Here is a 16027-nt window from a genome sequence, read left to right as displayed (position 1 = left end):
GACCAAAACAGCTTGCTTGTCCTTGCTACCGAACTTGTTAGCTCTCCTGTTCTCTTTAATTTGGTTCCATTTAATTCACTTTGGAAGTGAATTCAACTAAACCGAATTAAAGTCACTTTAATTCAGAGTAAGAGCACCCGCACAAGGATTTAATGCTGTTTAACCAATCTGCTTTAAATTCACACCTTTGGTTAATTTGAATGAACTTTCCTGAGGCCACATCTACACTACAAACGTACGTTGACTCCAGTTCCGTCAGCAGACAGCCACTGCAGTCAGTACATTGTTTGTGAGTGTGCCTACTTGGCTCCTTGTTTCGCTGGAGTATGTACTTGCTCTGAGTGCTTGTATCCCACTGTGCAACTTGCCACCATCCAGCGCTCTGTCTTTTGGGAAGTTTTGGCAATGCCTGATGGGACTGAAATGAGTCGCACAGCGGTGACTGGGAGCATGGGGTCAAGTTCCCAGTTTGCAACTGTCTCCAACCCATAATGGTATCCGTATCCAGGCACCAGCAAAACAAGCACCTGCTTGGGGCGGCACATTCCCAGGGGCGGCACAGCAGCTGGTAGCAGTTGTGGAGGTGCAGCCGGGCCCGCATGGCCTCAGCCGCGCAGTGCAAGGCGCAGGGCATCTACAGCACGCGGGCGCCGCTCACCACCTCGGCCAGGTTGTCGTGGCGGACGTCGCCCATGCCGGCCGTGTCGATGAGCAGGCGCAGCGCCCCGAGGCTCACCCCCTTCACCCGCAGGATGTCCGGGGACGAGCACGTGGGAAATAGTCGCTCTTGGCCACCAGCACCGACTTGTGGGCTCGGATCCACCGGCCGGACACTTCAATTACCAGGTCCGGCTCCTCCAAGACCAGCTGCTGCGGGCTCCAGGGCTGCGCTCCAGCCTGGGGACAGTAAGTGCCAGGCAGCGGCCAGGCAACGTCGCCTCCTCCTGCCTCGGACTCGGATGTGCCTCGTTAATCTCCCACTGGCTCTTCACCACCCGGCTGCAGGAGGAGGCTGCTCCGGGCCCCCGCGCCCCGGGCAAACTGAAGCACAAGGAGGAGCTGAAACCGCAGGGAGCTTGCAAAGGGAGCGCGGCGCTTTCCTCACCCCCGCTCTCCTCTTCCCCAGCTGATGCGCTCCCTTCCATGGAGCCAGGCTGCTGCTGGCTGCCCTTGCTTCTCTCCGCTTCCCCCAGAGCTTTCCCCGGTGGGCCTAGCTGCTGCTCCGCTTCTCTGCAGAGCCTTTTTGGACAGGTCTTTGCCTCCCTGATATTCCCATCACCCGGACAAAGGACACAGGATAGGACTGGGCTCTCCAGGGCTCTGGGGGGGGCGCCCCGGGCAAAGGCCCCCCCCCCCCCCCCACACACACACTCCCAGCTCAGCAGCACAGTCAGCTACCCCGTCGCCTTCCTCTTCTCCCCCCCCCTCCCTTTTTCCTTTGCAGTTTAAGGTTGAACGTTACTGTGGGTTTTCCCTGCTCAACTCTCCTTCTTGGCACATGGTCAATCTCAGCCTTGTTTCCAAGCCTGGACTCCTCTCCCATGCTAACAGCAGAAAGAGGTGTGGCGGCAGCGGTCCCTGCAGTCACTCGCTGCTGAACTTTTCAACTTGACTAATTTCAACATCGGTTAGATCTCTGTAACCATCATATGCTTGCTGCAGCGTGATTGCTCAGACTTTCCATGAGTGGCATTGACAGATCAACGTACAGTAATAAAGAATCTCACTTCCTGTTCCTTGGGGGAGTTGGATTTTTTTTTTCCTGGCGCAATTTAATTTTTGATGAGCCTTTTTCCTTTTTTTCCCCTTCAGAGTAAGCGACACATGTTCTTTAACAAGTGAAAGATCACTGAGTTTTAACAGTTTTGATTTACCTAGATGTTCGTATCAGCCTGCATGCATCTCCCAGGATCCGTTTGACTAATTGCGCTGTTTTATTTCAGCTCAAAGAGGAGCTAAAGATTTTCCTTGGACTTTCTGCTCTGAAATTTGCAGCCACAGAGTCAACTAAACATGCTGATGTGTGATTATATGCTGCGATTATTGCCCCAATATGCAAACATGTGTACAAGCCAAAAAAAAGGAGGGGGGGGGGAATTTTTTTTGCTTGGGGCGGCAAAAAACCTAGAGCCAGCCCTGTCTGTATCCCATAATTTTTGCACCTTTCTGCAAAACCCCACAAACCCGCACGGCCCTCCTTGCTGTCTGCCATTTCTGACAGAAGTAAGGAGCCTGCACAGCTCTGCATTATTGCCATGAGCATTGCAAGCACAGGGCGCACGATCCTGGAGTGTGTATAGAGCTGCAAGAAGAACCAAACGAGTGGGGAACATGACGATTTCTTGGACGGCAGACGGCTGTGGCACATAACGAGAATCAATTCAAGGTTGTTGGGGGCATTGCTGGAGCAGCTGCAGGTGGTGGAGTGCTGCTTCTGGGTCTGGGAAACAGGCCCTGCCTGGTGGGATCTCATTGTAATGCAGGTTTGGGATGACAAGCAGTGATTGCTGAACTTTCAGATGCGCAAAGCTACATTCCTGGATCTCTGTGCTAAACTTGCCCCAGCCTGCCAGCACAGGGGCACCAAAATAAGAGCTGCATTGACAGCGGAGAAGCGAGTGGTGATTGCACTGTGGGAACTTGCAATACCAGATTGCTACTGGTCAGTCAGGAATCAATTTGGAGTTGGGAAATCCACCGTAGGGACCGTTGTCAGGCAAGTGTGCAGGGCCATTATATGCCTCCTGCCACGCGGGACTCTTGACTCTGGACAATGTGCAGGACATAGTGGATGGCCTTGCACCTAAGGATCCCGAACTGTGGTGGAGTGATAGAGGGCACGCATATGCCTATTATGGGACTTGACCACCTTGCCACTGAGTAGATGAACAGAAAGGGCTACTTTTCCGTGATTATGCAAGCGCTGGTAGATCACCAGGGATGTCCGTGTTGGACGATCAGGGAAGGTGTATGACGCTCGCATTTTGAAGAACACAGGCCTGTTCAGAAAGCTACAAGCAGGGGCTTTCTGTCCCATCCGGTGGATTACCACTGGGAATGTTGAAAAGTCAATGGTGATCCTGGGGGACCCAGCCTACCCTTTCCTGTTTTGGCTCATGGAGCTGTACCTTGACAGCACCAAGGAATGATTCAGCTACCGGCTCAACAGGTGCAGAATGACAGTCGAATGTGCTTTTGGTGGTTTGAAGGGTTGCTGGCATTGTTTAATCACAAGATTGGACCTCAGCGAGAAAAAGATCCCAATGGTTCTAGCTGCCTGCTGTGTCCTGCATAATATCTGTGAAGCAAAGCGGGAAAAGTTTCCATCAGGGTAGAGGGCAGAGGTGGAGCAGCTGTCTGTTGACTTTGAAGAGTTAGATACAAGGGCTATTAGAAGTGCTCAATGCGGAGCTATATGGCTCAGGGAGGCTTTGAAAGACCTCTTTAACAGTGAGCCAGAGCAGTGTGTGTTGTAGTCGTGTGTTCTGCCTGGCCCTGCCCTTTTTGTGGCCTGGTAGGAATCGTACAGTGATTGCTGTATATGTAGGAATATAACATTGTCAGCGCACCTGTTAATTTTGTTTGTGAATGATCCTGTGAGTTGTGTCATACTGTGCAGTAACAGGTAACTGGTTGCTTTCAGAACTGCGGAGCACTCAGCAGCGGACTAGTAAAGATGAATTATGTTCCAAATAATAGAATTTTATTCTGTAACAAAATCAGTGCCCAAAAAAGTGCAATTTTAAAACAAATACATTAAAAACTTAATAAAACTTAATAAAACAAGAGAACAGAACTTATGAAGGGGAAACCATGGCCTTCACAGCTCAGTGTATGTGAAGCTGTGATTGTCTTTAATGTCCCCCCCCCCCCCACGTCCTTCACAATGTGCTTGTTGCAAGAAAAAAGCCATGAACAACAGGCACCTCTCTACGTAGCATTCATTGACCTACAAAAGACCTTCGACACGGTTAGCAGGAATGGTCTATACAACATCCTGTCGAAAATTGGCTGTTCACAAAAACTGCTTTCCCTATGTAAGGAGTTCCAGGAGGGAATGAAGGCAACTATCCAGTATGAAAATGAACCATCGTCTGAGTTTAGCATTGATACTGGCATGAAGCAAGGCTGCGTCTTAGCGCCAACCGGCTTTGGCATCTTCTCTCTTCTTCTTAAGTATGCTTTTGGAAACGATCAGTCTGGCGTACTAATTGAATCGAGGATGGACGGCAGCTTGTTCAACATCAGACAATTCCAGAGCAGAAGGCAAGTCACCCAAGTCGCTATTCGGGATCTGCTCTTCGCAGATGATGCTGCATTCGTCTCTAACTCACCTGATGAATTGCAGATCATGATGAATAAGTTCTCTGAGGCATGTATCAAGTTCGGCCTGGTAATCAGTATCAAGAAACCAGTTGTCGTGTCACAGGGCACCAACATCCCACCTAAAATCTACGTCGGTAATGAAGCTCTGGATAACGTGGATCGCTTCTGCTATCTTGGCTCAACTCTAACCAGCTCACTTAGCCTGGATAGAGAACTTGATGCCAGAATCTGCAAAGCCTCTGTCACCTTTGGCAAACTTACCTCACGTGTCTGGAACAACAAGCTGCTGGCCCTGAATATCAGGCTTTTGGCCTCGGTCCCCTCCCTTACGGCTGTGAAAGCTGGGTCACAGGAGTGGAGATTGAACAGCTTCCAATCTCAGAAAAATCCTTGGAGTCACTTGGGACCAACGGATCATCAATAATGAGATCCTAGAGAGAACCAGCCTACAGTCTGTGCAGACTACGCTGGGCGCTCGCAGGCTTCGCTGGCTGGGACGCGTGGAATGGGTCCCTACAAGCCTCTAGATGGTCTTCTGAAGGCACTGCTGTATGGCCAACTCAAGATCTGCCTGCGACGCAGAGGAAGGCCAAAGCTCTGGTACAGCAACAAGGTCAGGCAAGGTCTCAAGAAATTCAGCATCCCCCTGACAACTGGGAGAGCCCTGCCCACCGCCGCTCCATCGGGAGAAGCCGCATCAAGGCTGGTGCAGTCGTCGCGGAGAGCCATCAGGAAGCAGAGTGTGCTCCAAGCTCCATCCGACGAGTGCAGCTGTAGCCGCCGTGGGAAGGTTTGCCGCTCGTGCATTGGGCTCTTCTCCCACACCACCGTCACGCGCCATTGACGGACTGGCTTCGTCGTGTTTCCTTTCGTCTGTCAAGATGTTGGATGGCCGGTAGTGCGCCGACCCCTGACGCCGTGTGAATGTGGAGGGAGGGCACAGGGAGGTCCCGATAGTGAGTTCTCAACAGGTTGCAAAGGGAGGTGAGTCTGGGACTGTGGAACCTGCAGGTCCAGCAGGGTCTGCAGCATCTGTGTGTGCTGCCTGAGAAGCCCCATTGTGTCTTGGTGCCTCCCACTCTCCATTTCCTGCTGGGACTCCCGGGCCTTTCTCCTCTGCACTCTCCGCTTCTCCAGGTTGTCCGCCGTGTTCATCCTCCAGGCCCTGTGCTCGCGGTCCGATGCAGCGCTGGCTGGTAGGGTCTCACTGAACATGTCATCCCGAGTCCTCTTCTTTCTCCTCCTCATCTGGCTAGGGCGTTCCACGGGTGTGGAGGGGCAGACCTTGAAGGCCGCAATGGCAGCAGCTGAAGAGAAAACACACAGAGGTAGCATTGCCAGCGTGATCACTACAGAAAATGAAACACTCCCCTAAAGCTTTAAGCAGTACAGTCTCACTTCTGCTTGGGATTTCCAGTCACAGCACGAGCCCTGGTGAGTACGGCCCACCAGGAGCTGGGGAAATGAGGAGTTGCTCAGTTGCATGATTGCAGCGGTATTGGGAAATAGCACTGAATACTGGCACCGTTTCCCTCAGGCATTGGTGGTTTCAGCTGTTATCTCACTCCTGAAGGCCACAAAGGCAGAGAGAGCACAGCTGATTCTTTCCTGGGTGTCTGGCTGGTGAGACTTGCCCACATGCTCAGGGTTTAGCTGATCGCCATATTTGGGGTCGGGAAGGAATTTTCCTCCAGGGCAGATTGGCAGAGGCCCTGGGGGGTTTTCGCCTTCTTCTGCAGCGTGGGGCACGGGTCACTTGCTGGAGGATTCTCTGCACCTTGAAGTCTTTAAACCATGATTTGAGGATATCAATAACTCAGACATAGGTCAGGGGTTTGTTACAGGAGTGGGTGGGTGAGATTCTGTGGCCTGCGTTGTGCAGGAGGTCAGACTAGATGATCATAGTGGTCCCTTCTGATCTTAAAGTCTATGACTCTATGATGCTGCCGCCCCAAAGCCACCCGGGCCCGTGTGCTGCTAGCCTGTGCACACCAATGGTGCCTGCTGAAGTTATCGCTGGGCCTCGTGGGAAAGTGTCCTACCGTGGAGGAAGAAATAAGGCAGCCCTCCCTAGAAACCTTCAGGAGAGGATTGCAAAGTACCTCCATGGACGTTTCATTGAGCTCTCTCAAGAGGATTCAAGGGAGATCCCTGTGCACATAAAGAAAAGGCTCTGCATGCCCCCACCCCACCCCCATCCAGAGGGGAATGAAAAGCAGATAGCAGCTCTTCCTCTCTTGGTAGTATCACTACCTCTCCTAGCACAAGTAAATTAATAAGTCAGAAGATGTGTCCTGCTGCTTTTGGGGGGAGGGGCTCTCCCTGTAATTGAAAATTTATCTACACACGTACCCCTGTGTTGGGCTCGCCTGTGCTCGACTGGGGGGACTGGCTGGACTGCGGTGGAGTCAAAACCAGGCCCTGGCTCTCTGTGTGGCTGGATCCCGCAGTCGCCTGTTCCCCATACTCCTCTTCCCCTTCCTCGCCCACCACTTCCTCCTCCTTGCATGGGCACGTTCATGGCACGGGCCTCTGGCTTGGGTTCCTTGGAGATGTAAACATGGCAGGTCTGCGCCTCAGCACCCGATCGATTGTTGGCCTCCTTGGCCTTCTGGTCTGCCTGCCGCAGCTCCTTGGCTTTCACGGGGCACTGCAGCTGGGCCCTGTTCCACCCCTTCTCCTGCCTCCCCCGAGCAATCTGCCCATAGATGTCGACGTTTCTATGGCTGGTTCGCAGCTGTGCCTGCACAGCCTCTTCTCCACACAGGCCCAGGAGATCCAGTATCTCCTGTCCACTCCCAGCAGGAGCGCGTCTGCAGCTCACTCAACAGCGGAGAACTGCTCGGTGTGCTCGCCAAACCGGGCCACCAGGAAAAGGAATTTCAAAAATGTGCGGGGCTTTAAAAGGGAGGAGAGCTTCCGGTTTCCGTGACCCCTGGGCAGCGGAGTTCACAATGGTGACCAGAGCGGTCAGCGCTGGGCATTGTGGGACAGCTGCTGGAGGACAGTTAGGGTCAACTTAAGGGATGCAGTAGCTACGCACGCACTGCGTTGAGCTAAGTGCATCAACTGGGACTGTACGCTGCTCAGCGAGGTGGTGTTACTATGGCAGTGTAACAGGGCGCTTATGTCAGTGGGATACTAATTGAAGTGTAGACACACACAACTAGGCCGACATAAGGTGCCTTGCGTCGATCTGACTTTGTTGTGTAGACCAGGCCTGAGTTTCCCTGTGTAGACAAGCCCTAGGACACACTGGCTTCTGTGTTGGCCCCCGAAGTCTTACTAGACCTGGGTCAATACTGCAAAAAAGCCATCTCCGCCATGGAAAGCGCTCTTGTTTGCGTGCTGCTAACCTGCTCCCGAGTGAATGGGGCTCACAGGAGGCCTGCATGGGGAGAAAGCGTCGTGTATCTGTATGGGCCTGAATGCTAATGCCGGATCGGTGGGGGCAGCCATCCTACGCTGAGTGTCCACATTGTGCCAGGCAAATGGACCCCGGTAAACAATCAGTGTCTGTTGTCTAACTCCGTCCCTTTCCTTAGTGGGAGTGTGGGCTCAGTGGTTAGGGTGCTCGCCAGAGACCTAGGTTCAATCCCCTGCTCTGTCCCCAAGTGCTTTGCAGAGGAGCAATGTGGCTTGTTTTAGGCCACGCCGCTGGCCAGTGACGGGAATAGAACTCAGCTGTCCTGCCCCCAGGCCACACTGCCGCTCTCCAATCCGCACACTGAAAACCACAGCCAAAGGAGAAGATTGCTTAGTTATATGCAGTGAGCAGGGGGAATCACTAAGAGCAGTAAAATAATTTCCCATCACCCAAGTAATTTGTGGTCTTAATGAGCAACTGAGAGCAATTTCACATAATGAAAGACCAATTCATTTATTTGCCGGATTCATTTAGCGGTGAAACAATTTCTGGGTGTTCTCTGTAATTATAGATACTTTGTGTCACTTTGGCTAAGCATCTACAGAGAAGGAAATAATTCCCCAGAGTAAAACCCGTTGGGGTGTCTGTCCGTGTGTCCCACATCTGTCTAGACTTGAGCCCGAGCTGCGCGGTTTGGATCTGGATTTAGAAGTCCGGATTCAGGTTGCTGGGCTGGTCCATTAAAGGGAGAGGGCGTGATGCAAAGCCCCACTGAAGTCAGTGGGAATCTGTCCCTTGACTTCCCAGGACTTTGGATCAGGCCCCCAGTAGCTAGTTGTGATGCTGGGCTCTGGGTGTACGCGTCTCTGGAACTCAGTGGTGTGTGTGACACTCGAGGGTGTGGGGGAAGGAGGAGGGAGGCAAGTTGCTGTGTTTGTGGGAGGCATCTGACCCCCTCCGCGCTAGCTGTTTGGGGTGTGTTGTTGACTGGAGCTTGAGTCTTGGAAGGATCCGTATTCTCCAGTCAGTGCGTTTCACTGAACTTGCCAAACTAGATTACGCAGCTTTAAAGCTCTCTGCCTGCATGTGTGAATGCACCCAGCCCGCCCTGTGCCATTGCAGTTGGGGGGACACACATGGGGGGGGGGGCGCTGCAGCCTGCAGGAGCCTAGCTGCTCTCTAGTTCTATCAGCACAGAAGCCATTGCCGAGGGGCAGTCGCCCACACGCCAGTGGCAGATTGGCAGTGGGTGAAGGAGATGTTTGTGGCCAGCTCACTGATTCAGGCCCATGCCCAGACAGTGCTCAAGGGCTGTTGGGTGATCCAGGCCTGCGGGAAGCTGGCTGGAACCATTAGGCTAATAAGGCTATAGCCTTAGGTCCTCCTATTTTTTAAGGCCCTCCTGGCCAGGCAGGGGGCGCCGGGGCCCGACGAGGCGGGGAGCTTGCTCACGCAGCCCTGCTGGGGCGCTCCTGCCAGCAGGAAAGGCAAAGCAGCCCCCCCATGGCTTGGAAGGAGCTCAGCCCGCAGCCAGCCGGTCTCCCCGCACTGCAGGAACACACTGCCAGGGATCCGGTTAACACTGGTGACCGGACACTAAAAATCCGGTTACCACGGGAACCCGTGCCAGCCGTGGGTGTCGTTCGGGCAGGCATTGCCGTGCCCCCCCCCAGCACCCCCAACCCAATTTCTCCGGAGCTCTGCTTAGCTGTCAGGGAGGGAAGAGGCTCCCTCTGCCCCTCTCCTCGGCTGAGGCTGGCAGGCAGCTCCAGGACGCTGCCTCCTGGGTCCTAGTGCCTATCACCGTCATCTTCTGTGTGTGCTGGGTCCAGTTTCTGGACAACTGGTGAGTGCCTGTGTGGGGGCAGGGCAAGGGGGTGGCAGGGGGAAGAGGCAGTATTGTTAGATCCGCAATAGAGGGTTTTCTTACAGGATGGGGAGCAATCCACATTGTAGCAGGCTAAGATAGAAAGACTGGCTGAATAGGCAAAAGGCAGGTTCTGTCCATTTGCTGGTTCTCTAGCAGTTCAATCCATCATAAAAGTACCTCACATTTGATTTTCTTTTGAGTTTCGTTCCAAAAACTTAAAGCTAAATCATCCTAAAGTGAGTCCTCATTTTTCTGCCCCAACTCAAACTAACTTCTTTCCAGAGTGGAATACGTTGGGTAAGCCTGGAATGTGATTCGAGACGGGAATGAGATCACAGGCCAATTCCTGCTGACAGTCACAACTGTGTAACCTTATTGACTTCAGGGAGAAGAGATTTTTGCACAAGAGTAGATTTTGGTCCCTTCTGCTTTTTCACATGTGGTATAAGCAGAATCTCATTCACTTTCCTCCCCTAAACTCTGAGCACTTTAAGGGGAAAAAATAAGCAAGGTCTGCTTGATTTACACATGCAAACAAAACAGGAAGCTCTCCCTACGTTCTACACCAGCCTTAAACAAACACCAGACCTGATGTAACAAGGGTGTCACTACAGCAGCCTTGGTTGGACTGTTCTTTTGAAAGATCCTGAAACGTTCTTTTAAGATGCTGATTTTCAGTGAAGTCTATTTGTTCAGGGGGGCAGAGAACACAACAGGGAATAGCTCTGTTTTGTCAACTCCTAGTCATTCAAAAGCTGAAAGGCTTTAGATTAAGTTTGTCTAATGTTTGTACAATGATTTTGAAGAGCTAACATAGTACAGAAGTGCTAAATATTATGACTGGGCAGCCATCTAAAGTTCTGTGTCATAGAATCATAGAATATCAGGGTTGGAAGAGACCTCAGGAGGTATCTAGTCCAACCCCCTGCTCAAAGCAGGACCAACAACAACTAAATCATTGTCACTTCTAGCTGTTACCTTTTTCTTACAGAAAGCTTAAAACAAACAAATGCAAACTGTAGGGGGCTGGTGCTTTAAAAACCTCATGTCAGAGCTGCTGATCACACATTCTAGAATAGACAATACTTAGTCCTGCCATGAGTGCAGGGGACAGGACTAGATGACTTCTCGAGGTCCCTTCCAGTCCTACGATTCTATTCTATTATTCAAATTGTGGCAGAGCGATTAACTACACAAACTGGGTATCATCCCACAACTAATATTTGGGTTCAATGTCAAAACAGTAAGTCATTGTTCTCAGCCAGTGCAACACCGGGAGGCAGCTTTCAGAGCAAGACAGCCTAAAATACAATGCCACCCAATGTTATTTCCCCACTCCTACTTCCTCTTCTTCAGTGGATTTTACACCTGAGTGGTTTTCTTTTACATAATAAAAGCTGGCTGCCTCCCAGACTGCAGTCTGAGCCAGACAGGCTATGTGGCGTAGAGGCCATAGCTTGGGGGAAACACCTGCAGGGTTTGGCTTTGCAGTGTGCATGTGGGGAGCTCAGGGTAGAAGCACAAGGTGGAAAGAGGTGAGCAGGATGGGGACTGTTGCAGTGTTCACCCTTATACAGACATGCACCCCCCTCAATTCTTCAACAGATACTTCTGAGAAAGAGGTAGCAGGAGGGATGCTATGCTGTCCTTCTCTTAGGCTGCCTTCCTCCTAAGTATCATAGAATATCAGGGTTAGAAAAGACCAAGGAGGTCATCTAGTCCAACTCCCTGCTCAAAGCAGGACCAATCCCCAGATAGATTTTTTGCCCCAGATCCTTAAGCGGCCCCCTCAAGGATTGAACTCACAACCCTGGGTGTAGCAGGTCAATGCTCAAATCACTGAGCTATCCCTCCCTCCAAGTGCAAGCAGGACGCCGTGCGGGGCTGTCCTGAGCCGCCTGGTGTTGCTGCTCACCTGAGACATCCCACACCCTGCATGGGGCTGTCCCAAGCCACTTGGCTTTGCTGCTCACCTGAGCCTCGTGCCCCGGACTGACTGCTGAGCCCCACGGCGCCTGGCACTGGAGCTGTCCACCTGAGCCCCATGCCACCCTGGGCTGACTGCCCAAGCCCTGCGCTGCCTGGGATTGGGGTTGGGGCTGACCATCTGAGCCCCGTGCTGCCCTGGGCTGATCGCCTGAGCCCGGCACCGCCCAGTGTATGTAGAGAAATGTTTGATGACTTCATCATTTTGGTTGCAGTATGTCGTTCGTACTTTGGCCTTTCCCTCCCATTAGCCTTAGGTCCCTCAGAACCTTCATCCGGCCCTGCCTCTAGGGCAGGAACTTCCAAACCCACCGCAGCGGCCGTCCCCTCGTCGGCAGCCTCAGCAACGGATCAAGACCTGTATGGTCCCGGGAGAGCACGGACCCCTTCTGGGCAGTGCGAGGGCCCTTTGGGGGCAGGGAGTGATTTTTTTCCCCTACCACTGCCTGTGTCCTATGGATAAGCAGAGCATTTCAGGGTCCGGCGCAAGGAATTCTGAGCCTCTTCCATTTAAGGTCGACCGGAAAGTGCCTGGTCCTTAGTGGACGTCGTGGCTCAGCTCCCTTACTGGGCTGTCAGGAACACTGCTCGGGGTGGGGGGCTTTGGAGAGCCGGGAAGGCCCATAGAGCTGTAAGCGATTGCCATTTTTCTATCAAAGTCTCGGGCGGAGAGAGGGGAGAAATAGGCTGGTTTTGTGCTTGTCTCGGGTGACAGGCTGCTGTCACTTTGATTTGCAGACCCCTCTCCTGGTAATTAATCATCAGCCCCAACCATAGGTGTGGACTCCGTGGTTGCTCCGGGGCTGGAGAACCCATGGGAAAAAAATGGTGGGTGCTCTGCACCCACCGGCAGCCCCCCTATCAGCTCCTCTCCCTCCCCCCCAGCGCCTCCCGCCTGCCGGCAGCTCCGCCAATCAGCACCTTCCCCTCCCTCCCAGTGCCTCCCACTTGCCGTGGATCAGCTGTTTAGCAGCGTGCAGGAGGTGCGGGGGGGAGGAGTGAGGGCGGGAGGCACTCAGGGGAGGGGGCGGAATGGGGCAAGAAGAGGCAGGGCAGGGGCGGGAAAAGCAGGGTGGGGCCTTGGGGGAAGGTGTGGAGTGAGGGCAGGGCCTGGGGCAGAGTGGGGGACGAAATCGGCACCTGTGACCCCAACTACAGACCCCAAGTGGAGGTGATGTGCCTCGGCTGTAGTGGAGCACATGGTTAGATTCCAGCAGAAGACCAGAAGCTGCCTCAGCCACTCTGGGGGAGCGACCTGGGCGGGGGGAGGTGAGCAGCCTGTTTGCTCTAGTCCTGGAGAGGGACCTCAGGGAGATGGGCTGTGGCAGGGTGGAAGGGAGATGAGGTTTGTGGTCTCCACCGCAAACTCCAGACGAACCCACAGGGCTGGGCTCTGTCTCTCTCCTTCCTTCCCTCTCCGTGAGGTCTGTTGTGGTGGCTCTGAATGGCTCCCAGATGTTCTTTGCAAATCCTCCCTGTGCGCCTGTCCTCGCCTTAGAGAGCGGGCCTGGCTCTTTGTACCCGCTCCAGCCAATGAAGTCACAGAGTTACATCAGGGATGGATTTGGCCCCTGCTTGATCCCACGTGTGTCCGGGCTCACTCGCCCCTGGCCCCAAGCTGACCCCTTTGCTGCACCCGCTACTGGAAAGGAGGAGCCATGCCCCAGAGACTTCTCCGCTGAGAGATCCTTTGGTGCCCAACCAGCCCCAGTTCTCCTTGGAAAGCGTTGTGCCCAACCAGCCCCATCTCGCATTACTTACCCTCCCTGTGGCTGCTGTTCCTTGGGCTTGGCTTATCCAGGAGGGGGAGCCTGGTGACTCTTGTTTCAGATTTACGTCGCAGTAGTATACAGAGACCCCATTCGGGATCAGGGCCCCCACTGCGTGGGTCATTGTACAACTCCTGCACACACACTAAGTCCTATCCCTGCCCCCCAGCCAGCACTGCTGCTTTAAACCAGACCCTGGGCTCAGGGTAATTCATTATCCCAAGGACAAGGAATGCGGGCAAAGTCTGTGCGTGACAAACAGGCTTTTTTGCATTTTGGATGAGGGGTGATTGCTGGGGCAAGAGTGTGAAGTGCTCTGCTTGCACCTGGCTTTAGCCAGCCCTGCCCATTAAGGGGAAGGAAGGTTCTTCTCTATCTCAGACACTGATCCTGGGGCTACAGGTATGGAGAGGAGATAGGCAAACCCGGAGAGCGGAGGGTGGTGGGCAAGTCACAGCTGGGGACCCTTTTGACCAGCGGAGTGCAGACCTTCTGATCTGTTAGCCTCCTGGTTAATGGGCCGCTCCTAACCGCATCTCCCCCTTTGCTCCTGCCCTCAGCGACAGCAGCTGTTGGAATGACTATGGCTTGAGCACCCTGCAGTCCAGCGGCACCGTCTCCTCCCGCAGCTCCAGCATGCACAGCGGCAGCACAGAGGGGTTGGACGCCCCCACCCAGCTCTTGCCCATCATCAAAGCCGGGTGGCTGGACAAGAACCCGCCCCAAGGGTGAGTAACGCTCCGAAGGGCGCAGCCTAGGAGACTGACTCTGGAGCAGGGGACCGGTGATGTCGGTGTGAACTGGGTCCCCCCCCAACTTGGCCTGTCAATGCCTAGAGAGGAAGGTTCCCCCATCCCCCGAGCCGTCTCCCCACATTTTGTGGGCTGAATGAGAGAAATCTTCCTGTTTAGCTATTGATTTCATCACTGCACCCCCGCATGACCTCCCTTTAGTCCTATCGATTGCGTTAGGCTCGGGGAGCCGTCAGGCCAAGAGCAGCCCGCAGGGTCACACGCAGCCTCCGGCCGCCCTTGTCTGTCACTCTGAAGGGCAGCAGCACCCGGAGACTACGGGTCCCAGCATGCCACGCCCCACCTTGATGTATGAGCCCTTCTTCAAGATGGAGGGGTCTGCAGTCTGCAGGTGGCAGCGTTAAAGAGGAAGGCAGCTGCAGCCTGTGCCCAGAGACAAACTGAAGTGCAGCCCTGAGACTCCTGGCAAGTTGCTTGTTTGGACAAAGCCTATGCCCTGGGCTACAGTTGTTCTGCTTTATCCATTTCCTCCTCGCTCCGTTGAGGGCTTTGACTGAATCTCTGCTGTGGAGATGTGGTATTTCCCTATTGAACGCCAGGCGTCAGAGACTGCTGAGCTTTTACGAATGGCTGGCGGATGGCACTTCCTCCCTGTTACCCAACAGCGATGCCTGGGTTGGCTTATTAATGGGAAGCCGGGAAATCGCACTGCTCCTGTAAGTCAGCTGGTCACCCCGGGGAGGGGAGCAGCCTCTAGGCTAGTCTTAAAGGGCCCATGCTCCTAACTTAGGGCATGTCTGTACTAGCGGAGAAGCTGTACCTAGGCCGCTGACGGTTCGTGTAGCCGCTCTGTGCTGACGGGAGAGAGCTCTCCATGGGAGGGAGGGTTTTTTGTTGTTTGCAGTGTTGTTGTAGCTGTGTCGGTCCTGGGATTTTAGCAAGACAAGGTGGGTGAGGTGATGTCTTTTATTGGACCAACTTGTCTTGGTGAGAGGGACGAGCTTTTGACCTACACAGAGCTCTTCTTCAGGTCTGGGAAGGGAACTCGGAGTGTCACAGCTCCGTACAAGGTGGAACAGGTTGCTTAACATAAGGAGTTAACACATATGCTAAGGCAGTGGTTCTCAACCAGGGTACGCATACCCCTGGGGGTACGCAGAGGTCTTCCAGGGGGTACATCAACTCATCTAGATATTTGCCTAGTATTACAACAGGCTACAGAAAAAAGCACTAGTGAAGTCACTACAATGACTTGTTTATACTGCTCTATAGACTATACACTGAAATGTAAGTACAGTATTTATATTCCAATTGATTTATTCTATAATTATATGGCAAAAATGAGAAAATAAGCAATTGTGCAGTACTAGTGTGCTGTGACACTTCGTATTTTGATGTCTGATTTTGTAAGCAAGTAGTTTTTAAATGAGGTGAAACTTGCGGGTACGCAGGACAAATCAGACTCCTGAAAGGGGTACAATCATCTGGGAAGGTTGAGAGCCCCTGTTCTAAGGGACCATTCAAGGTGAAAAGCAATTCAAGGTGAAGTGGCTTGTTAACATAGGACTGCAGTCACAGGACATTGGCAGACTTTCTGTTGTGTTTGCTTGGCTGAGGGCTTATCTACACTTGAAATGCTGCAGCTGCTAGCCACAGCTGCGCTGCTGACGGGTGTAGGTAATCCACCTCCCCGAGAGGCAGTAGCTAGGTGACAGAAGAATTTTTCCATCAACCTATGGCTGTCTATACAGGGACTTAGGTCAGCTACACCGCTCAGGGGTGTAGGTTTTTCACAGCCTTGAGCAACGTAGTTAAGCTGATATAATGTTTTAGTGTAGACCAGGCCCTAGTAACTAAGCTGGGGTGTGTGTCTTGGGACTCTGGAGTTTTCCTGAGGAGGAGGAAGTTTTGTGTGTGTGTGTGTGTGTGTGTGTGTGTGTGTGTGTGTGTGTGTGTG

General features: G+C 53.1%; 1 protein-coding gene across 3 annotated transcripts in view; it reads left to right on the top strand.

Moving 5' to 3' along the window:
- The window catches only part of ARAP1 (ArfGAP with RhoGAP domain, ankyrin repeat and PH domain 1), an 83114-nt gene that overhangs the window by 3217 nt on the left and 63870 nt on the right, over window positions 1–16027 (top strand). For all 3 annotated transcript variants that reach the window (XM_026658356.2, XM_026658357.2, XM_026658355.2), the window contains exon 3: window positions 13879–14046. In XM_026658356.2, the coding sequence (XP_026514141.1) occupies window positions 13879–14046 (168 nt within the window). The remainder of the gene's footprint in view (window positions 1–13878; window positions 14047–16027) is intronic.

Source organism: Terrapene carolina, unplaced genomic scaffold, assembly GCF_002925995.2.
Source record: "Terrapene carolina triunguis isolate 2854851 unplaced genomic scaffold, T_m_triunguis-2.0 Scaffold430, whole genome shotgun sequence".
In the NCBI taxonomy this organism is placed as follows: domain Eukaryota; kingdom Metazoa; phylum Chordata; order Testudines; family Emydidae; genus Terrapene; species Terrapene triunguis.
Note: the sequence above shows the minus strand (reverse complement) of the source record. Positions and strands in the feature narration are given on the sequence as shown.